The sequence below is a fragment of the Malus domestica genome, chromosome 10 (genome assembly GCF_042453785.1).
Source record: "Malus domestica chromosome 10, GDT2T_hap1".
NCBI classification, from domain to species: Eukaryota; Viridiplantae; Streptophyta; class Magnoliopsida; order Rosales; family Rosaceae; genus Malus; species Malus domestica.
In genome coordinates, this window is record NC_091670.1 from 25,259,328 (window position 1) to 25,284,292 (window position 24,965).

Consider the following 24,965-nt stretch of genomic DNA (forward strand, 5'->3'; position numbering starts at 1 on the left):
AAGCCACGTCAACATTTTATATCACTATTGCTTTTTGTCTTATTATCCCTATAAAAAAATCAATATAAAATGTTGATGTGACTTAACTGTGACCGTACAAAATAGGAGAGGATGAGAGTGTATGGGAACTGGGAGGGCAGAGAAGCCGAGTCCCTTAAATATAGCGAGATACAAGGACTCTGCAAACAGGATGGTGGAGTAAGAACAAAAAATGAAATAATAAAAATGAAAGAGGTGAATGTTAGCAGGAAGTGGTGGAGTCAGCTTAGAACTTTAGAGAGAAAAAAGGATAAACAAATAAAAAAAATCAATAGAAACATAAATGACGCCGTATAGCATCATCTTTTTTCGCATAGTTGTTGCTGCTCTGCAACTCTTTTTTTTTCTTCAGATTTTATCCTCTTCATAAACCCGAATTTCTCCGTCTACTCAGCCTAATCCCGCCTAATAAGGGTGGCACTTCATAACTTAGGTGCCGGCCTAGGCTGATTTTGGAACACTGAAATAAAGTGACGATGGACACAGATTTTGCCCACTAGGCTCTACCTGCCTCTAGGGATGCTAACTTCAATATTTGAGAATTATTTGGGACATGTTGACTATAAGTTAACCCTAAATCAAGTGGTTTTTGCTAAAGTCAACCACCTTAATTATTTTTGTTCCAGAAGATTTGCACATCGAATTTTTGATCTATAAGTTTCCGAAGTCAACAAATTACTTGTACAATAGCATATTATAATTTCATAACGATTCAACGGTCAGATCTTTGCCTACTACAAATTCAAGTGATGGTCAATTATGAAACTATGTTCAAACGATCAAATTTTGAGAAACAGAGAAATGATATGGAATCAACACATCAGAATGCCCTAACACATTGCAATACTTGTTGATTGGTCAACGCTGACTGAATTAAGTCAACGTGTTGACCCAACCTGACCTAACCAGCCAAAGACGCCCCGACTCCCCAAAAAACAGCGAGATTTTGACATCTTTGCAGGAAAGTTCAAAGACGAATACAAAGAATATTAAATCCTAGCTTTGTTCTCGCTTAAATCTCAACCAAATCATGCAATCTATATGTGAAAATTCATTTACTCGACAAGACGAATACTAAGACAATAGATTTAGGTCTTACCTCAGTCAGATTTGATAGGAATCTCCCTGGGAAAAATGCCTCGCTACGGAGCTCCATGAAACGACATCCGTTGTTCGAATTTCAGGAAACAGAGACCACCATTGAACTCGTGGTGATGAGAGGAAAACAATGGTGATTTTAGAAACTAAATTCATCGATGATTTTGAAATGACCATTTTGTGTATGTAATCGGGAGGAGAAAACCGAGAGATAAAAGATGATTCCAAAATAGCAAGGGAGGAGAGAAAAAATCTCCCCTTGGGACCCACTGCCTCAAGCCAATAGACTTCTCTAGAAAACAGAGAAAATTTATGAAAATGCCATTGAATTCAAAGTCCCATAAAAACTTCATTTTAAGTTCAAATCTCGTCCTGCTTGCACCCACGTGTTCGTAATGACGAGTACTATAATAATATACTATATAAATATATCACATGTGCCCCAACCACTAAGTCGACAACAGTCAACATATACTCATTAGGGATATTATGGTCATTTTCACATTAAGGATTAAAATAGTAAATTCAGGGACGGGTCGGTACAACTTCTAGTGTTGGATTGCTTCTCGTCCTGCCTTTAAGTCTTTTTGAGGTTGCTTAGGTACTTTTTTGGCTCACTTGGCTTTATCCCAGAATGAGTGTTTTCTGCCAAATCGTAAAAGTTCGTTAGGGTCAAGTCTTTTCTCATGATCAATTCTCCGAACAGAGGGTGATCTGATGGGAGTCTCTTTCTGAATGTTACATTAGTAATTAAGTTGTCACATCCGATAATCTTAGCTTTCTCCGCCTTGAACCTTTTCACGTGCTTGTGAAGCATCTGGTGGTCAGACTTCTTCCTGATTGAGCGGCAAGATGAATATTCCTTAGTGAAAACCAAGGAAAGTTTGTTGAAGCTCCAGATGGATAGTGACGAAAAAGTGTGAAACCAATCTTGCACATCGCCCTGCAGAGTAGTGGAAATATTTTTGCACATGAAGGCATCGTTGTTCCTATAGAAGATCATTGTGTTGCTAGTGCTTTAGGTGCCTATCCAGATCTTCATATCCCTTAAAAAGGGTGAAATATGGCACGTTAAACTTCCGATGTGGCATGACTAGTCGATCTCATCTATGATGATAACCTGTTCATGATGGCTATGTCTCTCCATTTTTTGGGGTTGTAGAGAAGAGATCCCTTCCCCCTTTGCCGCCAATATATGAATTCTTGAAGGTCGCTTTGATTCAATTTTTTGTAGTCGGGTCAGGAGAAATTCCAACTAGATTATGATGCGATTGATTGATAAATGGAAACATTGTGGCAAATGATGGTATAACAATGAACATTGGGATGATACTAGGAAATATGGTCTAACGAATCTCAATAGTAGTTCCATGAACAATCTTTTACGAGATCGGATAAATTTTATATTGAAAATGCAATAAAGTGCGAACCAAGATCCATGATACGAAAACCAAAGTCAGAATTACGGTGTAGTTCATCATTTAAAAAGGAGTAGATGTGAAGATTTGGATCGAAGATCTTTGCTTGGGCCATCTCATGAAGATCAACAGGAATGCTCGTTGGAGTGTAGTTGCAACCATGAGTGTACACTGGCTCGTAGACTAAGTTAGGTGCATGTTCCTCTGCATGCTAAGGTAGGAGAAGACGTTTTTTTTTAAGGCCTAGACAAGAGTTGACTCAACAAGGTTGTTTGTTGCGCGAGGGCGTTCGTCAAATCTACGACCTACCATGATAGGTATTGATCGCCATTTGGGATGTAAGAGCTTAGTTGATAGGCATTTACATGAGAGGTGGAATTGTAGTTTATACTAGGTGCAAAATTTTGGGCCCGAATAGGTAAACGTGCGGGCTGCAGAAAAGAGGCGAAAATACCTCCGGTTTAGTCGTCGGTTGGGCCAATTTGATGTGAGCTAGAGCTGGTTTGATGACTAATGACCGGTTTGGGTAAACCGGTCTGGGTAGATGAGACCGCATGGGGCGTAAGGGTCATGAAACGGTTTGGTAACTAAGGACTGGGCTCGGGTCGTGGAGCTGAGTTGGGTTGGCTTGCCTGGCCTTGGGCTAGAAAACGTTGGGCTTGTGCGTGGGATGCCTGCTACGCTACTTGGGTTTAGGCCTTCTAGGCTGCTTGGCTGATAGCAGCTGCAGTGGGCTGGGCCTTTTGCCCTGGCTTGCTATTCCTGATCCCTGCAAGGACTGGTAAGCAGCACCTTGGGTTGTTGCCTAGTGGTGGTGCTTTGCAACGGTATGGCTCATCTTGCCTTCGCATTGAGCAATGAAAAATGGCTTCGTGGCGCCAAATCATGGTGATCGAGGAACTTTTCTAAGAAAAATTCAATGACACTACATGTGAGAAATTCAACGTAACAGAAAATTTCAAAAATGAATGCGAAAGCCTTTTTCGAGAATATTAAATTAGCTTTCAATGAAAGCACCAATTTGTGGTAACAAATTTTTTGATGTCTTCAGTCTGGACGAAATTATACCTCCAAAACAAATAAACACCTTTGAACAAGGCCAAAGCCTCATGGGCCCACGAAGTACGTGGGGTTTGGCTAATGGATTTTCGATGCCTAAGTCAGTTTCTCTGAAAAGAGTGAGTGTTTAAAGCTTAATTGCGTAGCAAAAGCTTATCATTAATTGGTGGAGATGGGGTATTTATGAGGAGGTGGCCAGCCATTGGGTTAAGGTTTTGCCCTACACATGGCGACTTCTTATAAGGCCAAGGTGTTTTATCCTTAGGATAGCTGAGGAAAAAAATAATCCCAAAGATATTAATTATGAGATAATATCTTGAGATGACGATGGAAGTATCCTTGATTGATTGTAATAAGGATTCTTATTTGTCTGAGTTGATCTTCAACCAGGAATGTATTAGAGATAAGATTTAGTAATTGATCATATCTTTTATGCCTTTGTCTTTTCCTCTTTGCCACGAGCAGAGGAGCTTGGTGATGTCATAGTCAGCTGCTCAACCTTCTAAGGATAATGGACTATGCGTGGGAATATTTGTGGGTCTGCCCATTTAATGAGTGCATTCTTGTCTTTTTAAAAAAAAAGTCCACATGTCGCCTTCTATATTTTTGGGATTATTTTTTGCTCCCTAGCTTGTGTTTTTAGTATGACCATGGTACTACACCATTATTTCTGTTTACTTATGATTTTCATCTATTCTCATTAAAAGAAAATCCGCAAACTATCTGCTGGAGAACACCAACCAACAGTGTGAAGTTTATCGAGCAAATATGCTTGTTGTTCTATGAGATATGAAAGAGCAAAAGTTGAAGCTTTTAGTGAAGGTTCAAAGTGAAAGGCTAAGTCTGAAGAGTGAATGCTATCTTAGCCACGAGTTAACGTTCTCTCATGTATTGGCTGGGAAGCTATAACATTAGGTCTTAGCCGTCTTTAGTCATTTGTGATAGTTTTATTGGTTACTTATTTATGACAAATTCATGCTTTATTGTGATTTTGAATAATTATTAATCCTCATTTCAGAACCATTTGACTTCTCATGCATGCAGTTTGAAGTCCTTTTTTCTTTTGGGAAATTGTCAAAAATGATCCATTTTATTAATCTTAAGACTGAAATAGGACAAACCAGCCATCTACAAGTCATGCACACCATGCATAATAGCGAAATGACGAAAATACCCACATATAAAATGTAAAAACTCACAGGTGATGACATCATTTTTCTGATTTCGAAGAGTGAGCAATGAACTTTGAGTTTTTGGGTTAGCTCAGATATATGAGCATATCATGTGTATGACGTGTGCATGTTGTGTGCAAGTCACTGGAAAGAGATGATTTTTAATGGCTTTTCCAGAATCTAGGTTTAGGTCAAAGATTTGTAAACTACATATCTTTAAGGGATTTCCAGAATATAGGCCCCCACATAACGCCCATCGCTGTTAATTGCACGATACATGTCCACAACAAAACCGATACACGTCCCAAATATTGCATCAAGAATCCTAATTTCTCACAGTAGAAACAAAAATCCCAAATTAAAAAATTGAAAGCTCTGATCTTTGTTGCGACACTCAAATTCCAGAAAATGACCCATTACATCAATAGGACAAGGGCTAAGAAAAATAATATGAGAGAGAGAGAGGGCACCATTGAAGATGGCAAAGAAGAGGAGGTTGGGGAACAATTGAAGAGCGTTTGAGTTCTAGTCAAACATTGAAGCTCGACTAGAAACTACTTGGATTGTTGCCGGACAATTAAAGAGAGTTCTAGTTAAACAATTGAAGAGCGTTTCAAGTAAACTACTTGGACTAGAACTCAAACTTCTAACGCCATGGTGTCAAACCAAGAAACCGACAACCCATTTCCCTTAAGATTTTGCACCCATTGGGATCAGATTTTGTTAGTCGTGTTTCTCTCTCTCCTCTCTATTTCTCTCTCTACAAAACAAGAAACAAGGACTGGAATTTCTGGGTAACCCATTTATATGGGAGCGTAATTTGGCAATTGTAGGTTTTAAGAAAATTCTGTTTATGTCATATTGTTGTGTATGGCGTGTGTATCCTCTGTCCATATTTGAAAAATCCTATTTCAATCATGAGATTGAGAAAATAGGTCATTTTTGACAATTTCATTTTCTTTTTTACACTGTCACTGTTTTTTCGATTAATTAATTTAATTCCCCCAAGTAAATAGAAAATCCCTCTTAAATCTTCCACAATCGACAGGGTTTTACAAAATAAAGAAAAAGAAAAAAGAAAAATGAGAATATGGAATCAAATAATGAAAGTGAAAGGTAAAACAAGAAGAATTTCCGTGCAGCACTGCCTTTAGTTGGAAAGTGGCAACCCTTGACACGATTACTTCCGAGTTAATCTTCAAGGCTGAGAAATTTATTTGAAATTATGGCATGTATACTAACCTGTAATGAATTATTAGATGGTTTCGATCAAGGTATTAAATATCGATGATATCGGAAATATCGGTAGTTCAAAAACACGGAAATTTCGATGGAAATATCGGGATATTATCGATATCGATAAAAATTGAATAAAAACCACGGAAATTGTAAGAAAAACTTGGAAATTTTTATTGAAACTTTGCAGGATGTTTATTTAGTCAATTATCTATTAGTTTATCACAAAAAATTGGAAGAAAATGCATTGCATGATAGATATAACTGATTTAAGTTGATTATATAGCAAACTGGCAAACATTGTGAGTGTAGAAAATATGTAGTAATTAATGAAAGAAATTTAAACACACCATAATCATTTATATATAATGAATTAGTACAATATTTTACACTTTATCCATTGCATGGTAAGATACATGAGTGACTTAGCAAGGTCTAAAATATCGATGATATCGGAAATATCGGTAGTTCAAAAAAATATCGGTAGTCCAAAAACACGGAAATTTCGATGGAAATATCAGGATATTATGGATATTTTAGACCATGGTTTCGATTTATAACTATCTTTTCGTTTGTTAACATATTTTCGAATTAAAAAATTATGTGAGTCTCATATTACAATTCGTAATTTAATGATTGAAAATCAAGAATTTGAATAAGAAGATTAACTGATACATATCCATTCCTTACCTTTTCCCGATTCACAACTTTTCCTGTTACATGTAACAAGGAACAGTCTTCTAGTCAAAAACTTCGATTTGAAGAGGAAGCATGGAATAATACTTTACAAAAAACAGATGCAATCCAACACTTGGCAGCTTCAACTATTCAAAGACCTCACAATAACCATAAATTTGGCAATCACAGTGATCATGCCACCTGTGAGAGAGGCAGAAAACCATCTCACGTGCTTTTTTAGCTTTGTCTTTATAAAAAAAAAAATAAAGAAGCTTCCAAATAAATCTATGCTGCTGCTTTCACAAGCTTTGAATTCCTTTATTTATCAAAGAGATACAGAGAGAATAATAATCCAAACATTAATTTCCATCTGTTGGGGGAGTTGAGATGAATTTTAGTCTCTGAAGAAAAAAGAGCATTCCTTCCTTGATACTCTAGAATTATACCTCAAGTGAAAAACCATTTACAAGTTTTTGATTCTTTATTAAGCACCATTTTAAATCTTAAACTCACCAAATTGTTTGTTAACAAAAATAATAGCACATCATCGTTTGATAGGTGTGCATGAACTTTTCTTTTTATTGTTTTAATGAATGAGCTGCTTTCGCATATGTATCAAATTGTAGTTTGTGAATAAAGAATGACTCATTGCGAAAAAGGAGCCGAACAATGTTCTTATAATATCCTTCTATGGTAGGAATGCTAATCCTAATCACATAAGTGGGTATGTGTAGAGATACAAGTGAATCCGCCTATAGAATAATCATTGTTTGACATGTGTGCGTAAACCCTGGTTCTTGTCATTTTAAGTTAACAAGTTACTTTTGGACACGTGTTAGACTGTGATTTGCAAATAAGGAGGAATGATTCTTTACATGGGAGGAGCCGAAGAGTGTTCTTCTAGTAATATTTTTAGGGTTTTAAGTCAATAACCTCCAATACTAGGAATGCTAATCTTAATCCCATATGTCAGGCAATAGCCAAAAAACAGCATCCATCCACAGAATCAGATTCCAAAGGGAATGCTTTCTTTGATTCCTCTCCTTAAGTTCCAACTCTCCTCACCTAATTATTTGATCAAGGTGACCAATTTGTTATTCTCCACTTCTGAAATTTAAGCAAAGAATCTTTACCTTAGCCACGGGACTGTTGAAACTCACTTTTTAATCTCCATATAAGCATCCCTAACTCAGAAACTTGAGATTTACCCAAGAACTTTGAGGGAAAAAAACCATGAAGATTGACAAGGAAATCTCTCATCCCATCCACCTAAAACACAGGCTCAAGATCGAATACACCGAGGTCCCGTTCTACTGCGACGGGTGCAAAGAAGCCGGAATTGGCCTCAAATACAAGTGCCAGCAATGTGAGTTTGATTTGCACAAGGCATGTGCTGTGGCTCCTCCAACCATCACCCACCCCTTCTACGACAAATGTGAGTTTCAGTTTCTTTACCGCCCGCCAGGCGCTGTGAGGAGAGTGTGTGATGCGTGTAGGAAGGATGTTGTAGGGTTTGTGTACCACTGCAGGAAGTGCGGTTTTGATCTGCACCCCTGTTGTGCCAACCTCCCACAAGTCCTGGATGACGGAGAGCGCAACTTTTACTTGTACCTCAAGTTATCGAGCGCTTGTCATCGGTGTGGAGGCAAGGGGCGTGGTTGGTGTTATAGGTCGGAATGCAAGACGTATAATCTTCATGTATCATGTGTGAAGGAGTTGCTTGTGGAGAGCTGGCAAGCCATGTATCTGAATGTCGACAAGAACAAGGTTAGGGAAATGCAAACTAGGATCCCGAGCCTTAAGGGGACGCTGAAAAACCACCATGGCGGAGGGAGAGGCGAGAAGGTCAGAAAGTGTTGCGAGATAGCTGGTGGCGCTGTTCGCATCATTGTCTCTGCCATACTAGGAGATCCTACCGCTCTGATAGGGGCCGCTGTTGGCGGTTTCATATCCAAGTAGAGAGTGCAGAAAATTGAAAACAAGTACATGTTTGGTATTTCTGTTTCTTCATGTTATTGTGTTGTATTTGTTACTTTGTTTCATGTGAATTCCAAGTACTGTGTGAATGATTGGGACTACGTGTCCTCCAAATCTGCATACTTCGTTATATTTGTGAAAAAAAATATGGATTGTGTCTTTTTTGTACAAGCGATATTTTACACTAAATTCATTTAAATTAAGAGAGATTTAAATTTAGTGCAGAAGGGCACACGGCTTTAACTAACTTGATTAATTCCAGGTTTGTGGATTGTCTTTTCTTAATCCAATATATTAATTTTCGGAACTAAAAAAAGGAGGTTGAAAGGAAAAGATGACTTCACTCTATTACCAATGGTGCATCTTTTACTTTATAGATAACAGAAAAAGAACTCCTACGTTCAAGTGATAATAGGGGAGCATAAATCAAACACAGAGCCTCGAATGGAGGAATTGATATTCTTAATCACTTAATTACAAGTCTAATCTTGCTTGCTTAACATTGTGAAATATAGAAGAACTGGCTTGTTCGTTCCGCAATGAATGCCAAATTTCCCTTAATTCGGAATTTTAAACCTCCTAGTGAAATTCCTTGAGGCCTTCTGCAATGACCAAACTACCTTCTACTTTACACCACATTCTTCCATTGATGGTAGGGCGCTTCAGTTAACCCCAGACACCGACAACGATACCAAAACAAGTCTGTCGGATCATGTACCATAGAACTTACCGAATACAGACTATGGCTTTCTGACATCTACAACGATGATGATGTTGTTGCCTCCTTCAACTCAACTTTCCTCATCATCATCTACTGCGACAAAGAGTGGGACGCTCGTGAGGGGTTAGCTTTTCTTATAGGTTTGGATATTCATGTACGTGGACAAAGTCAGGGGCAGTGGCTAGGCCTCGCGAATTCCAGCACCGATTGTCAAGCCACAGGCCACTTTGTTGCTGTTGAATTTGACACGGAGAAGCAAGATTTCGATCCTGTTGACAACCACATTGGACTCAACATCAATTCTGTACGATCAAACAAGACTGTTTCTCTCAAGCCCTTAGGCATTGAGATATCACCGGAGATACCCACCAACTACAGCGTGCGGGTAGAATACAACGGTAGGTCCAAAGTCCTCGAAGTGTACATGGCTATACACTCTCAAACTAACCAGCCAAAGAAGCCTGGGACACCACTTTTGAAGGAGACAATAAACTTGAGGCAGTACCTGAAAAAGGTGTCCTGCTTCAGATTTGCTGGTTCCACAGGCAGCTCAGCACTTCAGCTGAACTGCGTTTTGAAATGGGATCTGAAGGTGGAGGAAATGCACCCTAAAAAAGATTTGACTTGGTTGAAGATGCTGTCGGGGTTGGTGTCCCAATAATGGTTTTGCTACTATTCTCTGCAGTTTGGGTGGGATTTGGGTATGCGAACAAAAGGAAAAGAACCAGGAACGAGGAGTCCAATGTGCTCGGGACACTGAAGAAGTTGCCAGGGATGCCTAGGGAGTTCAAGTAAAAGGAGCTCAAGGAGGCTACCAATAACTTCCATGAGAGCATGAGACTGGGGCAAGGCGGATTCGGCATTGTTTACAGAGGATCTCTTCATGATAAAGATCATGCAAATACCAACACCTCTGCAGAAACTGCTGTCAAGAAATTTTCTCGGGACAACATCAAAGGCAAAGACGATTTCATGGCTGAGCTCACAATAATTCACCGCCTTCACCACAAACAGCTTGTCCGATTAGTAGGTATGTAATTTTGAAGTTTTAATTGCCTTTCCTAAATTTTTTGTTGTAAATGCAGCTCAATCAATAGGTACACAAAGTTTATGAAGAGAATACACTGAATTGGAAACACCGAAGCAAGATCCTAGCTGGTGTGTGTCAGCATTGCATTACCTGTAAAATGAGTACGATCAAAAAGTAGTGCACTGCGACCTTAAAGCCAGCAGCACCTTGCTTGACAAAGACTTCAATGCTCGCCTGGGAGTTTGGCCTTGCCCAAGCCTTGGATCAAGAGAGGAACTCATGTGCTGAACTAAACTAGCTGGTCCCGGGCACCATGGGCTTATGTTGCTCCAGAGTGCTTTCACACAGGGAAGGTACTCCAGTCTGAAGTGTTCAGTTTTGGGGCAGTGGTGCTTGAAATTGTGTGTGGTAGAAGTCCTGGGATCAAGATTGTTCATGAACACCAGCAGTATTCATTGGTCGATTGGGTGTGGATGTTGCATTCAGAAGGGCGTATCAAAGAAGCCGTAGATGAGAGGCTAAAAAATGATTGTGTTTGATGAAGCAACTAGCTTCTACTTCTCGGGTTGACATGTTCACCTCTGATTGCTAGTGAGAGGCATCAAATACAGGCGGGTTTGCCAGATCATATCTGGAACAGGAACCATGCCGGCCCCTAGTGTACCTCCATTCAAGCCCGCTTTCACGTGGCCTTCCATGGCTACTGCTACAGCAGCACTGAGATCGAGATTACACTTTCTAACATCATTCTTTCTAGCATTACCGTGTCTTCCTAAGTTACAGTAGAACATTGAATATAATAGCATTGCAGTGGCTTCAGCTCTTCCCCTGACTAGTTATTAAGCTCCTAGGAAGGCGGGGTTAACCAGCCATAGCGAGTTTTCTTACTGTATATAGTCTCCTCTTGCTTTAAGATTGGAGGTTTTTTACATAAGTCCGTTGTTTAGAATACGCTAATTGTGCTAAGAATTTTTTTAAAGATTCTACCTGAAATCAGTAAAATTACAGCATTAATTGTTCGTTCAGAACCTAAACTCTCTCAATTAATTTCATCAATTGTGTTATACCCGTGAGATTAGGTAATTTTCAGCCAAGGCTGCATAAATAGTTGTTAATTGAGGAGCACCGGTTTCATTAGTCGTGCAGAAATCAAACTATGGCCTAATATTTCATCTTTCAGTTCCTAAACGAAGAAATGAAACAATATTCTAAGTTCTAACTTCTAACAGATAGCACTTGATAGAAGAAAGACATATATATTGAAATGTATTTAAGACCAAGTCATTCTATGACCACCAGATTCTTGAACCATATACAAGTTCAATTCACCTGATATATTGAAATTGCAATGCCAAACTAAGCTACAATACAAGAATAACGATTATGGAAGGATAGAAAAATGAAACTATAGTACCTTGAGCCTATTCTTCAAACCAAACCAAACTTCGTTACGAACTTCTTTTGATTACAGTCCAGCATTTCACTCAAGCTACAATCAGTTGTCGTCTGTTTCAAAAGTTTGTGTCGCCGCTCCACTCTTTTCTTCAGACCATGGCGGAAGAAGTCAGGATAATCAGCGACTTCATCAATTCGTCTCCCCATAACCTCTACCAAGTACCTGATTCTCGGTTCTAAAGAGTTGTGGATGCTCTTGATCAGAATGGGTGGATAACCAGACACCAAAGCCGCTATCTGTCCATCTTCAAATCCACTTCTCTTTAGAAATTCGAAATTGGGTCTCAGAATCTTGTCCACATCTCTACACAACACTTCCGGAAAGTTCATTACCACTGTCTGAAGACCCTGCTCTGTGAGACCTACTGATTTCAAAAACTCTGCCGTAGGGCGCAGTCTTTTGTCAACGCTATAACCCATGATAAACGGGTTCTTTACCAGTACTTTTCCAATCATTCCTTCTCTGGATAGGCCAAGATTAGCAAGAAAGTTCACGATTTCAGAAAGCTTTGCTTCAATGCTGTAGCTGATGAGCCTTGGATTGAGCAAAATCATTTTGCCAAGTTGCTTTTGAGGAATTCCCAGAGCCTCAAAGAATCCCAAAAGGGGACAGAGCTTCTCTTCCACGCTATGGGACAGAATGTGAGGGAATTTGGCAATGGCAGACGCAACTTCACGGGGCTTAGTACCAAGCGTGGTGAGGCACTCAACTGTAGGGATGAGCTTCTCGTGGAGAGCCAAAGTAAGTATCTTGGGGCACTTTGAGACAACAAAAGGTAGCTTCCTCTCCTGAATGCCAATACTCTTCAAATAAGCCCAATTCTCGGAGGCTCTTTCTGCTTGCGCGTTCTCAAGACGCTTGCACTTTTTGAGCATATCCTGAATGCTCTTATCATCAAAACCTTTATCCCTGAAGAACCACATGATACTAGAACCACCATTTTGGGTGGTGCTGGTTTCCATTATCCCCCTGAAAGTGAACGTGTGAAAACATCAAGCCCAAGCTACATTTACAGGTTCATATAAACCCAGAAACCTACTGGTGTAACAAGTAAACATCGACATTCAATAGTGGGTCCGGCTACAGTACTAACACTAACACGAACACCTGAAAATACCATCGTCGTGGCCCGCTGTAGCACCTCTTCAAGTTCAATAGTATACTACACCATCTGATTGGTCTAATACACCGTCTGATGGGTTGTTTTATAGGTGTTTGTAATAATACGTGTTTATAACGTAAATAAACCGCATTCAGCAGATGGGCATGATGAAAATTAACAAAATCAGTAAATGGGCAGTCATAAAATAAAAATTAACAACCAAAACACTGCCATAGAATAGTACTATCAGATTATAAATGCGCAGTTAGGCCAGTTGGCCAGGACAGTGTACCCGCCCTCTCGCACTCGAGTTCAAATCCCCCTCCACCATAGAATTGCTTATTTCTATTCTGAATTAGGCAAATATATACATACATGTATATATAAACATACACACAGAGTGAGAGTCACATACCTATGATTCAATCTGTTGCAGCAAAAGAGAACGGCAAAAAAGGGAGAGACTTTGCGGTTGTTCCGGCAGCCGCCGAAAATTCGTAGGCAGTGGCAGTGAGGAATCAACAAAGGAGAAAGCCAATGCCTTATCTGTTGGTTTTACCTCCCTCTCCATTTCAGCAGGAGTTAAGTCCGAATTCCGTATTTGCCCTCATTGTCTTCTCAAATGACCAATGTAGCCTTTGCCGAATATGCCACGATCAGAGTCCTCTTTCTCCTCACTCGGTTCGAATTGAAACCCCAAAACCCTAAGCTCTCCCTTAAACCCTAATCAGAAACTCAAAGCTCGTAACTTTATCGATCAGAATCTCTCGGGGCGATGCCATCGTTTCAGGGTCAGGTTTCCAAGCACATCTTGTCCACTATTTCTAACCCTCTTCGCCAATCAACGAGCTTGTCGACGAAGCTACGTCGTTTTAGCACCACCGCCGATCGTGGCGGTGAAATGGAAGCACCATCGGAGCAACAGCCGCCGGAGCCCATACCCAATAGGCCCTTGAGAGGCCAAAGACCATCAAATCCTCAAACTTCCAATCTTCAGTTTCTCAACAAAAACTCGCCCATTTCAGAGAAAAGGAGAGAGAGGCCTTCTTCTCCGCCATTGCAGGACAGCAGCTTTCTCGAAAAGCTGAAGATGGGTCTCGACAAGTCGAAGAGGGAGGAGCCTCAGGAAGTTCCCGAGCCGCCACAGCCGCCCGAAGAAGCGGACCAGATATTCAAGAAGATGAAGGAGACGGGTCTCATTCCCAATGCCGTGGCAATGCTTGACGGGCTCTGCAAAGACGGGCTGGTCCAGGAGGCTATGAAGCTTTTCGGGTCGATGCGTGAAAAGGGCACGATTCCTGAGGTTGTTATATACACTGCGGTGGTTGATGGGTTTTGCAAAGCACAGAAACTTGAAGATGCTAAGAGAATTTTCAGGAAGATGCAGAGCAATGGGATTGTTCCCAATGCTTTTAGTTACACTGTGTTGATACAGGGGTTGTATCGGGCTAATATGTTGGAGGATGCTGTTGAATTTTGTAGCGAAATGTTGGAAGCCGGTCACTCGCCCAATGTAACTACTTTTGTGGGGCTGATTGATATGGTTTGTAAGGAGAAGGATATGGAAGAAGCTGAGAGTGTTATTGGGAAGTTGAAGCAGAAGGGGTATTTGGTTAATGAGAAGGCTGTTAAAGAGTTTTTGGACAAAAAGGCACCATTTTCGCCGAGGGTTTGGGAAGCTATCTTTGGGAAGAATAAATCGCAGAGAGTGTTTTGAGTTCTCTTGGTTATCAGAAGTATAAGAAATTGTAAGTTTTGCTGTTCTGCTGTTGATCATTTTAGATTGAGTTTCATTGGCTTTGTTAAAAGCGTGTTGCCCCACTGTATGAGTGGCGGCATGGGAAGAACATAAATGTCACCCTTGGAAATTCACTCTATTAATAATGGTCACGATTCCTTGTGCTTTATATGGTTTTCCAGGATCTTTCAGCATAAGCTTTTTTTATCATATTTTCTTACAGTTCACATTTGTCAATGTAAATATCATGGCACTTCTGATTACTAAAACACTACTCTTTTAGCGGAGACTAGGATTTATGACCTGGATCAAGTTTTCTTAGTTCAATTAGATTGCGCCGTTTATAACCTAGATCAAGTTTGCTTAGTTCGATTGCCTGATTTATGCTCTTGATCAAGTTTGCTAAGAACTTCACATAATAGCTACTTCCTGTCGTGGTTTTTTTTATTGATACTTAACAAGCTAAAGTTGTTTAAGAATGTATTGTAATAGCTAATGTTGTGTTTGCCTTTACTCTGTTGTGTTGCTGAGTCAATCATTCCGACAAAATCGAAAATGCTCATTGGCACATTCAAGAAAACATAGTTTAAAAGGCTAAGGAGGGGAGATGCTGGTGCTAGTTTTGTGTTCACAGATTGTGATGGAGGTAGTACATGTGAGTAGTATCAGTGAAGGAAAGAGGGTCTTGAGGAGAAGACAGATTGTGACAGCAGTAGTAAGTCTATTAGTGGCTTGAGGGGTCAACTTGACTTTATATTAATCATAAAATGGCAGTAGATGTAATTTGGTGGTTTTAGAATTAGTAGGAATTATTCTGAATTAGTTAGTATTAATAGCAGCAGCAGCAAAAATAGTAGTTCCTCAGTTCTAGGTTAAAGTTAGGACTTAGGTAAATTGATGGCTTCAAAAGATTTGTTTCACTTTGTATTAATCCATAATCCATGGAGGTAGTGAAGCTAAGGATGTGACTAAGGTTGTGATGGTGTAATTAGTACTACTCCTAGTTGACCCATCTTTATGAATGGCTGTGATCTCCATATTATGAAGAGGTGAACATAAAACTGACCTGTTGAATTTGCTACGTTATTATTGAAGCATTGTGAAGACAGACACAGTTCTGCATAGGTGCTTAGACGATTAGATGAAAACATCGATGGAGATAGTTCCCCTATGTAAAGGCTACAGAGCTTTTGACAGGTCGTCGTACCCAGTGCACAAGGCTCCCGCTTTACGCAGGGTCTGGGAGAGGTGAATGTCGGCTAGCCGTACCCCCATTTATGATAGAGTTGCTACGGTACAGGGTGGTAGATTTCTTTTAAATTTGTGGAAGCTCGATCATATAGATAGAGATACAAAGTTCTAATGATTCTCATTTATTTGTGGTTTTTCAATACATTGTTTTTCCTAGTTATCTGAGTGCAAGATTTTACCTTTGCGGCCAGTTAAAACTTATGTCAGGAAGCCCGGTACTTAACCATGAATTGTGCAAGTTCTGGATAATTCCTGCTCTTGGTTGCAGGTGCAAACCCTTCAGCAGGTTGTCTGTTTTTAAGGAAATGTATCTTGCTGTACATCAAACTGAGTGATTGAAAATCCAAGGAATATAGTTTGTTTGTGCTTTCAATAAGTTGATTTTTGTACATGTATGGAGCTAATCAATATTCTTAAGGAAATTTCGTAACGGGGATGTCAGTGTGGCCTATACCTAATTAATTATGTACTATCATGTGCAAAAGTTAACATGACATACCCCATTGTGGATAAGGTTATCCTGCGGGAAAGTAAGCGTAACAGTGTGTATGTGACTTTCACTGACATACCCCATTGTGGATAAGTTTCTCTCTGTTTTTTTTTTGTGGTACTTGAAAATGCTCCCAAGCTTGTATAATATTCATTGTTCACACTGTTGCCATAATTATACTCTTTGGGCGGCATTAAATTTTGTTGCCAACCCAAACCTTTGTGGAGTGAGGGAGGGAGTGGTAGTGTGTGTGCCAATTGGACAGCCCTCAAAACAAGCAACCGCGTATGGCAAAAAGCCCTGGGGGGTTGATGTCTTCTCTCTTGGTCGGTTATTGTTTATTCCAAGTGAGAGCAAATTGTGAAGGAAGAACATCACCGACTGAGAAAGAACGTCAACCCCCCTCGGCTCTGTAAAATTTTGACATTCTCCATGCTCCGTAAGATCTTCGTGATTTGGTCAGCTTTTATTTATGTATTTCTTTCTTTCTTTCCAATGTTGTATTTTAAGGTAGTGGTGGTATGTGGTCATACCTAAGGATAAAGACTAGGGGGAACTGTCCCATTAAGGGTAGGGATACATGTAGCATGTCTCATATAACCCCATATTAACCAATGAGCTTTTCGTTGGAAAACTCCAGAATCTTAGTCCTTAGAGTTAGGGTACCAACTTGTATCTCAACTTTTGAAATTTCAACTGATGTGGTAGCACTCTATCTCGTATCAACAAGTTTCATGCGCGAGTTTGTAGTTTTTCGTGCAAGAGCTTGTTTGGATTGGGTTGGTAGAACTAGAAGCCCATGTACTCAATATGATGTCGATGCACCCTCGATTGGATTATGAATGAAATTTCAATTTGATAGAACAAAAATTGAAGCGGTATCATTTCATTTTGTTTAATTCGATTCCACAGTAAATCTCATTTATTGAAATCAAGTCAGCAACTTGACATATTATATTCAACACCGGTTGTTATTTAGAAGTCGGAATAATAGTTAGCGCATGTAGCATAAATCATGCGCAGATAATCATTTACTAACCTTAATTAAACATGGAAACAAGTTGAACCTGAGCTAAGGAGCTGATTACGGAGTCATTTGAGCTTTGGTTTTGTGTGTATTAAGGTACTGTTTTAAATAATATGAGTTTATTATGCTAATGTTAGGTCTTTAAACAGAGGGCTAGCCTCCACTTTGAATACCAGATATGGGAAAACCAGAAGAGATCTAGCTATTCGGATCTTTCTTGGACTTTGAGCATCATCAGATTCCTTTAGTGGACCAAAATACTAAAAACAATTCATTAGGGTTTAATCAGACAGACTTATAGAATATTTTACTATATTCACACAGTGGATTTATCTAATGTGAGAGTTGGCTTAATCAGACAAACTTATCGAAATTTTCCTCATATCTCTTTATAAGTTATATAGAGTAATGTTTTCTTTGGAACCATATGTTGTCAGGCTCGAAACATAAGCCGCATTTTTAGACAACAACCAATTTGATTAATGAATTAAATTTATAGTCAGATAAGAGAACATACGTCAATTATATCATCCCCAACTTATGTTCTATGTGATGATATTTCAGTTATGCTGAAATTTGCAAATGTTTATTTGGTTGTTGCTAATAAAATCTAAGCTCGTCTATTAGAGCATCATCAATGGTATAAGCAATTTTAACAAACCAAATTATTTACGCTAAAAGAAAGGGGGGGGTGAGATAAGCCTCATAATGAGCTAGCAATAATGTGATTCAAATTCGTATTTGGATACAATCGAACTTAAAACATTTCACTTACAAGCAATTAAAGTAAGCAAAAGTGTGCTATAATGGTTGACATGGTATGTTACCTACTCAATTGCATCATTAAAAAAATGTGTCACACTAAGAGCATCTCCCAATAAAGATGTCAAATATGAATTGTCAAAATTTTATTTGGAAGGCTGATGTGGCAATTTAAAATTGATGTCAAAATTTCTTTCATTTCAAAGGGTGTGTTAAATTATTATTTTATTATCTATTGGTCCCTACTACTACAGTTTTTAAGAAATAAGTAATTTAAAATAGTTAAAAGTTGTAACGTATTGGTGAATTATGAACCGCTCACATTAAATAATAAAATTGACTCCATTGCTTAAAAAAGACTACTAGAAAGCATGAATCAAATGATTTAGCTATCATAACAATTATGGCATCTTTATTGGAGAAACTTTGAGATAATTTAGTCGTAGTTGGCGTATTAGGCAAATCAAGTAGGCAACATTATATTTTATTATTTTCTTTTCATCTATAACATCCACTTTTACAGTTTCACCTTTTAGTTTTGTCATTTTCCTACACATAAAATATTTTACTATAAACAGAGATGTGGGGTTGTATTTGCCTACCCATGGTAGGCAACGTTGCCTACTTAGGAGGAATAGGTAAAATTTATAATCTCAATCGCCTATGCCATTGGAATTAGTTTTTCTCTACATAGCTTATCAAAATGAATTTGTCTGCTCAATTGCCTCCATCATATGCTCTTAATAAGTCTATGAAGTGGTAAAGTAGCTAAATAATTAGTGATCAACTCCAAATGATAAACTACTCTTATTAAAGTCATTTTATTTAATAAAATAGCAAGAATAAAAAAACATATAAACCTGCATTTGCATCCTTAATTGAACATTAATTATCGCTAAATTACAAGGAAGCCGTTATTCACGCCTTAAACAAGATTCCTCCCATAAATCAAATCAAAACAAAACTATTATTTATTGTTTCATTCAATGTTTACGGGTATACTAAATACTATTATAATTAAAATCAGATACGAGTTGTACTTGTTTAAGTAGCAAAATTTTAAATTTATATTTAAAAGCAAAATTTTAAATTTATATTTAAAAGCAAAATTTATAATTAAAATCAGATACAAGTTGTACTTGTTAAGTAATAAAATTTTAAATTTATATTAAAAAAAAACAATATTTATAATTTGAACAAACACCATGAGGTTCGACCAAAAAAAAAAAAACTACGAAGATGGGGGTCGGCGTGGGCCTGCTCCTCCGCGGAAGAGAGACTACGAAGATGGGGTGGGTACGTGCCTGCTCTTCTGCGGAAGAGAAGTGTTAAGGTGAAGAAATTTTTCATTGTGATGAGAATATGATACATCATGTGTTTCTATAGAAGTGATGAAATTTTTTATTTTTTAAGTTATTAACTTTTTAACACATACCATTTGTATCGTAACACGTGATTACCATTCCGTGTACCGGTCACACTAAAATATCTCTCGTTAAGAAGATTCTCTCAAAATGGGACTCTTCATGGACTTTCTGACACCTCATATTTTTAACATAATATTTTAGAATGTTGGCATGGAAATTGTGCCAAAAAGATAAAATGGCAGATAAAGTTCATGTATTTCCACTTTTGAAAGAGTTTCCTCAACATTTCTCTAATTTAAAATACAAATTCAGATAAATTAAGCAGAGAGTCATTGACTTGACCTACAATATATATATATATATATATATATATATATATATATATATATATATATAAAGGGATGTGATATCCACACACCCCATTTTATTTCTCACACACCTTTTTAATTTTCGACCGTTGGATCGGATGAATTGAAGAAGATCAACGGACATAAATTATCAAAAGGTATGTGAGAAGTAAAATGAGGTATGTGGATAGCACATCCCTATATAAAACACTTATATCCAAATAAAATAACACAATTAAAAAAGTCATAACTAACGAAATATAACACTCACATGCGTTTAATATTCTAATAAAATGGGTATTGGGTTTTTACTTATATGTCTTGAATTCGAAACTTCTCTTAAAATATTGCAATAGTTGAACCTTTCGCTGTTTGATGATAATAAAATAAAAATTCATAATAATAATAAAAAGCACTCAATAGCTTTGTTCCTATATAATGAGTTCCATATGGTTCTTTACATCTCACTTTAAAATTTCATTAGCCTCGCACACAAACAACATAAAATATCAAATTCTGAGACTTGGGTTTTGAGAAATTTCCTGAAGATCCTTTTTTTTTCCTTCGATTCAAGCTCTGGAAATCTTCGAAAATGATATGTCTAATGGCTTCTCAGTCCATGGGCATGGCAACAATTTTTTTCTACACATGTTTTTGGATCCCATTTCACCAAATGAAGAAATTTTTGGCCAGATTATTTTCTGGTGTGATTTTTTTCACTAATTTCCAGCAGCAGGAAGAGGAGGACTGTATGAGTCTTTCAGTGGCCAGGTTCCAGGACTTGCAGGCTCACGGTACCAAAAGGTGTGCACAAGTTTTGGAGGAGACATGTTCAGTTTGCTTGGTGGATTTTGAGGAGGAGGATTTGGTTAGCCAATTGGGAAAATGTGGGCATGTTTTCCACGTGGATTGCATTGAGAGGTGGATTGAGAGCAGCCACTTTAGCTGCCCAATTTGCAGGTCACTGTTCTTCAATTTCAAAACATGCCATGCAAAACTGGATGAGGATGATGTTAGTATCTCTTCCTCATACATTAATGGTGGCTTTTCTTGGCATTATAGTTATTTAATTTTGATTAGTTGAGTAATTAGCAGTTATTTGTTTGTTGAGAGAGGATATATATGTATGTAAAGGGAGGAATATTTTTCAGAAATAGGTTTTGGATTTTTTTGGTTTAGGGTTTCTCATGTACTTGGTTGTTAATTATATGAATACATTTCTACTTTCATGCAAAGATACATATAGATTCTTGTCATTTATAAGACAATTGCAGGAGGGCTAATGCCATAGTGGAAATCAAGCGCTCTTATGGTCCTCTTCATCCGGGTTCAAGGCTTTCCCGCCCCCCTTGAACTAACTACATGAACTAGAGAAGGATTAGGCAATATTAACTCCTAGGCATTGGTCGAGTGAGAACCATTGCACTCGGAAAACTCCTCATCCATACGTCCACCTTCTCTACCACTCAGATTAACTCCAAGTTTATTTTAATTGAATCTAAACTACATAAAAGAGAGATTCGAACTTGGAGTACACTGCTCAACCAACTTGACTACATACAAGTCTACAACGAATTCCAAGGACTTAAATCAAAAGAATTTTGTGCAGCTTTCTGGTGTCTGTTTGAATATCAATTGATATAGTTTTAGTTGCTTGTTTTATTATATTTTTCAATATTGGCAATTAAAATTAGTTTGACAAATGAGTAGGGCATCTAAAGTATTATGTTTTAATTGTTGATGATGATGATGGTGTTAGGTCAACGAGAACACGAGACACATGCTCTTAATTTGTTTAATTAAGTGTTAAAAATGTAAGAACCATTCCGCAAGCCAATTAGTCCATGGAAATTATTGCATTAGTAAAACCTATATAACTATTATTTTTTCCCCATTATTTGTTGAGTTTTGTGAATCAACATGTATGAAGAACGTGACAGATGAAAGAATAACGTTAGGGGTGAACATTTATATGATTAGATGGAGATGAAAATTTACCAACATTTTAAGGGATAAATTGCTAAAAGCAGCTGGGTTCTAACAAAAAGTTCCAAAAATAAAAAAGGAAACTAACAACATTTTACGGTTTTTATCAACTTGACTTCTCGCTTAAGTAGTAAAAATATTTATCTCATGCTAGAGTCTGGAGAAAACATAGAGAGATGGTGGAGATTAGTTGCAGTGAGTCTGAGTTGCGATGCTGGGGAGAGTGGTTGAGGTTGTAAAGGAGACGGAGAAGGAGTGGTGTTGGGTAGAGGCACTAAGCAGCGGTTGGTGGTGTTGGGTTAATGCGAAGAGTAATTTTGAATAGAAATAAGTGAAGGTACAAATAGGAGAAAAAATCATTTCCAATTACCATTACGTAATCGAAATTCAATTCTACATTTTGATTCTGATACCTTTATGTAAACGTTCCATAATTTTTTTGTCCAATCATCTAGCCATTGATATATTGTTAGTTAACATAATTACATTATATAATTCAAAGACATAGGATATTTTGTGTACTTTAGTGGAACTTTGACCCAAATAAGAGCTTGATTTTATGATACTTAGAGCATAGCTAATGTGTTAGGGAAGGGCTGAAAGCTAGAGGCCAAATCCAGCCACTCAAAACAATAATATACCGGAGTTGGATTTACTTTGGACCTTAGTATATGGAGATTAGGGTTTAAAAAATATGGACCATACAAATTGATCTTGATGGTTACTCATTTTGCTAATCCACTTCACATAAACCAGGGACTCTGATCTCTTTTTCACCCAAATATTTTAATTCCTAGGCTCTGAATACTAAAGTCCGGAGGGGATTCAATTCCTAATATACATTGGTTAAGATTTTAAATGTTAAGTGAGTCCCACGCTACCCCAACTTAAAAATTTACTCAATTGAAAAACGTTTTTATCCAACTGGGACCAATCGCAAATAAACAGTAAAATGCTTAACGACGTAAAAAAAGTTTACGGTTTTTTTCTTTGAACATTTAATTATGGGCTTTTTGGGGCCCAGAATTTGGTTTTCAGCCCAACATGGACTTTTGCCTCTCATTTTCCTGAGCCCATTGGGAGATGGGCACATGACCGTCCTTCCCAAGAATATAGGAAAGTTTAATCAAATTTTTCGCGTCCAGGTTATTCGCGGCAGAGATTAGAAGCTCACAGCCGGGTTTCGGTGAAAGCTTCGAGCTTTGAAGAAGAGCAAGCAATCGATCGCCACAGAGAACGCAGCCATGGTAATTCTAACCGATCTCTCAAATCTCATAATTTACTGATTAGTTGTTTTCGCTTTTCTCGTCCTCGAATTTCAATTTCTTAGATTGGGTTGTGCGAACCTGGAATTTTTAGATCTGGGTCGAATTAGTAATCGATCTTTACTTATCTGGGTTTTTGTTCGTGGTTCGATTTGTTATTTTTTGAACAAAATCTGGGTTTTTGTCGTTGTAGAAATTTATAATATTATCCGTCTTTGCCATGGCATTACTCAAAAGTATGCAATTTTTCTTGGAAATTGTGTTCAAGTAAGAAATTGGTTATTTGACAGCATTGCTGGGGTTGAATTGATTAAATTATATTTGGGTTTTTAGTTTGGTTGCTGATCTGATAATGGATTGTGATGTAGATTCATTTTGTGCTTCTTATAAGCAGACAAGGAAAAGTGAGGTTGACAAAATGGTATTCTCCTTACACTCAAAAGGAAAGAAATAAGGTACTGTCGATAAATCTCATCTAGTTTTCTCGGGTTGTTTAATCGCCACTTGAATATATAATTCCAAGAAGAGTAATTACATGAACACTTTTTCATTCTTGTAATGAGAATGGCTTTTGATTCTCACATTGTTAATCACCGTGTGTGTGTGTGTTCTTGCGTGTTGCAAAGGTTCTTCGTGAGCTCAGTGGAGTAATTCTTGCACGAGGTCCCAAGCTCTGTAATTTTGTGGATTGGAGAGGATACAAAGTTGTTTATAAAAGGTGATGCAAAGAAATATGGTTGTGTTTTCCTCTTCTAGGGACAGAATTATTAGTGAGTGGCCTGTCTTGGAATTCCGTTACTGAATTTCTGTGAATCTGTTGTGCAGATATGCTAGTCTGTATTTCTGCATGTGTATTGATCAAGAAGATAACGAATTAGAGGTCCTTGAAATGATTCATCATTTTGTTGAGATTCTCGACCGATACTTTGGCAGCGTGAGTGATGGCATTATATTCTTCATTTCATTCTGATAAAAGGATGTTGTTGTACAGTGTACTAATATGTTTATACCCACAGGTCTGTGAATTGGATTTGATCTTTAACTTCCACAAGGTATGTATGTTATGCTTGATTAAGAGTCGATTTTTTAGACTTTTGAAATTGCATTACAAAGAAGTTGGTTTTTACTGTTTTTGCCCATATGTTGCTATATTGTTAATAACCAATGCAATAATTTGCCGCGATCCTCTCGTGACAGTTCTATGATGTATATTTCGATAACTTGATATGACATTTATAAGGGAGTAAATATCTGGCTTGATTGTTTGCTATATTCAACATGCTAGGCCTACTATATACTGGATGAAATTTTGATTGCTGGTGAACTTCAAGAATCGAGCAAGAAAACAGTTGCGCGGTTGATAGCTGCGCAGGTACAGATTATTCTTAGATAAGTTCCATTCGTCATCAAATATTTCTACTCTCGCTAATTGCATTTTATTTCTCGGTTCTAGGATTCATTGGTGGAGACTGCAAAAGAGCAGGCTAGTTCGATAAGCAATATAATCGCGCAGGCAACCAAGTAGCGAAGAACAAGCATATGGTCACTTGTTGTATCAATACACATTGAAGTGTGTCTGTATTAAAATTGTTACTATTCTTTTGAAATTTTTATGATCACCGATGTGCGTTGTTGGATACGCTGTTTAAGGATTGTACAATGAAATGTTTCCGATTTGTCGTTGATTATATATCTTGTGTGGATGGTTTATTCTTAATTGGCAAAGCTACTGGCTGTATACTGTAG

At 37.9% G+C, this 24,965-nt stretch overlaps 5 protein-coding genes across 5 annotated transcripts; 4 read left to right on the forward strand and 1 right to left on the reverse strand.

The window, feature by feature from the left end:
• The first annotated feature begins 7,781 nt into the window (after window positions 1-7,781).
• On the forward strand, window positions 7,782-8,848 carry LOC103445306 (protein VACUOLELESS GAMETOPHYTES-like). The gene has a single exon (XM_008384297.4). It carries the CDS (start codon window positions 7,934-7,936, stop codon window positions 8,657-8,659), a length of 726 nt encoding a protein of 241 aa, XP_008382519.1. The 5' UTR covers window positions 7,782-7,933; the 3' UTR covers window positions 8,660-8,848.
• Window positions 8,849-9,011: 163 nt separating this feature from the next.
• Window positions 9,012-10,059, forward strand: LOC139188634 (probable L-type lectin-domain containing receptor kinase S.5). The gene is made up of 2 exons (XM_070806265.1): window positions 9,012-9,082; window positions 9,417-10,059. Exons 1-2 carry the CDS (start codon window positions 9,012-9,014, stop codon window positions 10,057-10,059), a joined length of 714 nt encoding a protein of 237 aa, XP_070662366.1.
• A 1,605-nt stretch (window positions 10,060-11,664) lies between these two features.
• On the reverse strand, window positions 11,665-13,537 carry LOC103445307 (transcription termination factor MTERF6, chloroplastic/mitochondrial). The gene is made up of 2 exons (XM_008384299.3): window positions 13,402-13,537; window positions 11,665-12,853 (listed from the first exon to the last, which is right to left on the reverse strand). The coding sequence occupies exon 2, from the start codon at window positions 12,844-12,846 to the stop codon at window positions 11,857-11,859; it is 990 nt and encodes a 329-aa protein (XP_008382521.1). The 5' UTR covers window positions 12,847-12,853; window positions 13,402-13,537; the 3' UTR covers window positions 11,665-11,856.
• Window positions 13,538-13,585: 48 nt separating this feature from the next.
• LOC114819125 (pentatricopeptide repeat-containing protein At4g38150-like) lies at window positions 13,586-14,893 on the forward strand. The gene has a single exon (XM_029109846.2). The coding sequence runs from the start codon at window positions 13,762-13,764 to the stop codon at window positions 14,701-14,703; it is 942 nt and encodes a 313-aa protein (XP_028965679.1). The 5' UTR covers window positions 13,586-13,761; the 3' UTR covers window positions 14,704-14,893.
• An 8,084-nt stretch (window positions 14,894-22,977) lies between these two features.
• Window positions 22,978-24,907, forward strand: LOC103445309 (AP-1 complex subunit sigma-1). Its single transcript, XM_008384301.4, has 7 exons — window positions 22,978-23,201; window positions 23,588-23,674; window positions 23,846-23,937; window positions 24,045-24,153; window positions 24,236-24,271; window positions 24,505-24,591; window positions 24,673-24,907. The coding sequence occupies exons 1-7, from the start codon at window positions 23,199-23,201 to the stop codon at window positions 24,742-24,744; spliced, it is 486 nt and encodes a 161-aa protein (XP_008382523.1). The 5' UTR covers window positions 22,978-23,198; the 3' UTR covers window positions 24,745-24,907.
• Window positions 24,908-24,965: the final 58 nt, after the last annotated feature.

Bases quoted from the DNA above. Each gene is read 5' to 3' on its own strand.
- LOC103445306 (XM_008384297.4), top strand. From the start codon at position 7,934: ATGAAGATTGACAAGGAAATCTCTCATCCCATCCACCTAAAACACAGG.
- LOC139188634 (XM_070806265.1), top strand. From the start codon at position 9,012: ATGACTTCACTCTATTACCAATGGTGCATCTTTTACTTTATAGATAAC. The intron at 9,083-9,416 runs GTGATAATAGGG...TACCGAATACAG, and splicing joins AAAAGAACTCCTACGTTCAA to ACTATGGCTTTCTGACATCT.
- LOC103445307 (XM_008384299.3), bottom strand. From the start codon at position 12,846: ATGGAAACCAGCACCACCCAAAATGGTGGTTCTAGTATCATGTGGTTC.
- LOC114819125 (XM_029109846.2), top strand. From the start codon at position 13,762: ATGCCATCGTTTCAGGGTCAGGTTTCCAAGCACATCTTGTCCACTATT.
- LOC103445309 (XM_008384301.4), top strand. The intron at 23,938-24,044 runs GTGATGCAAAGA...TCTGTTGTGCAG, and splicing joins TACAAAGTTGTTTATAAAAG to ATATGCTAGTCTGTATTTCT. The intron at 24,154-24,235 runs GTGAGTGATGGC...TTATACCCACAG, and splicing joins TCGACCGATACTTTGGCAGC to GTCTGTGAATTGGATTTGAT.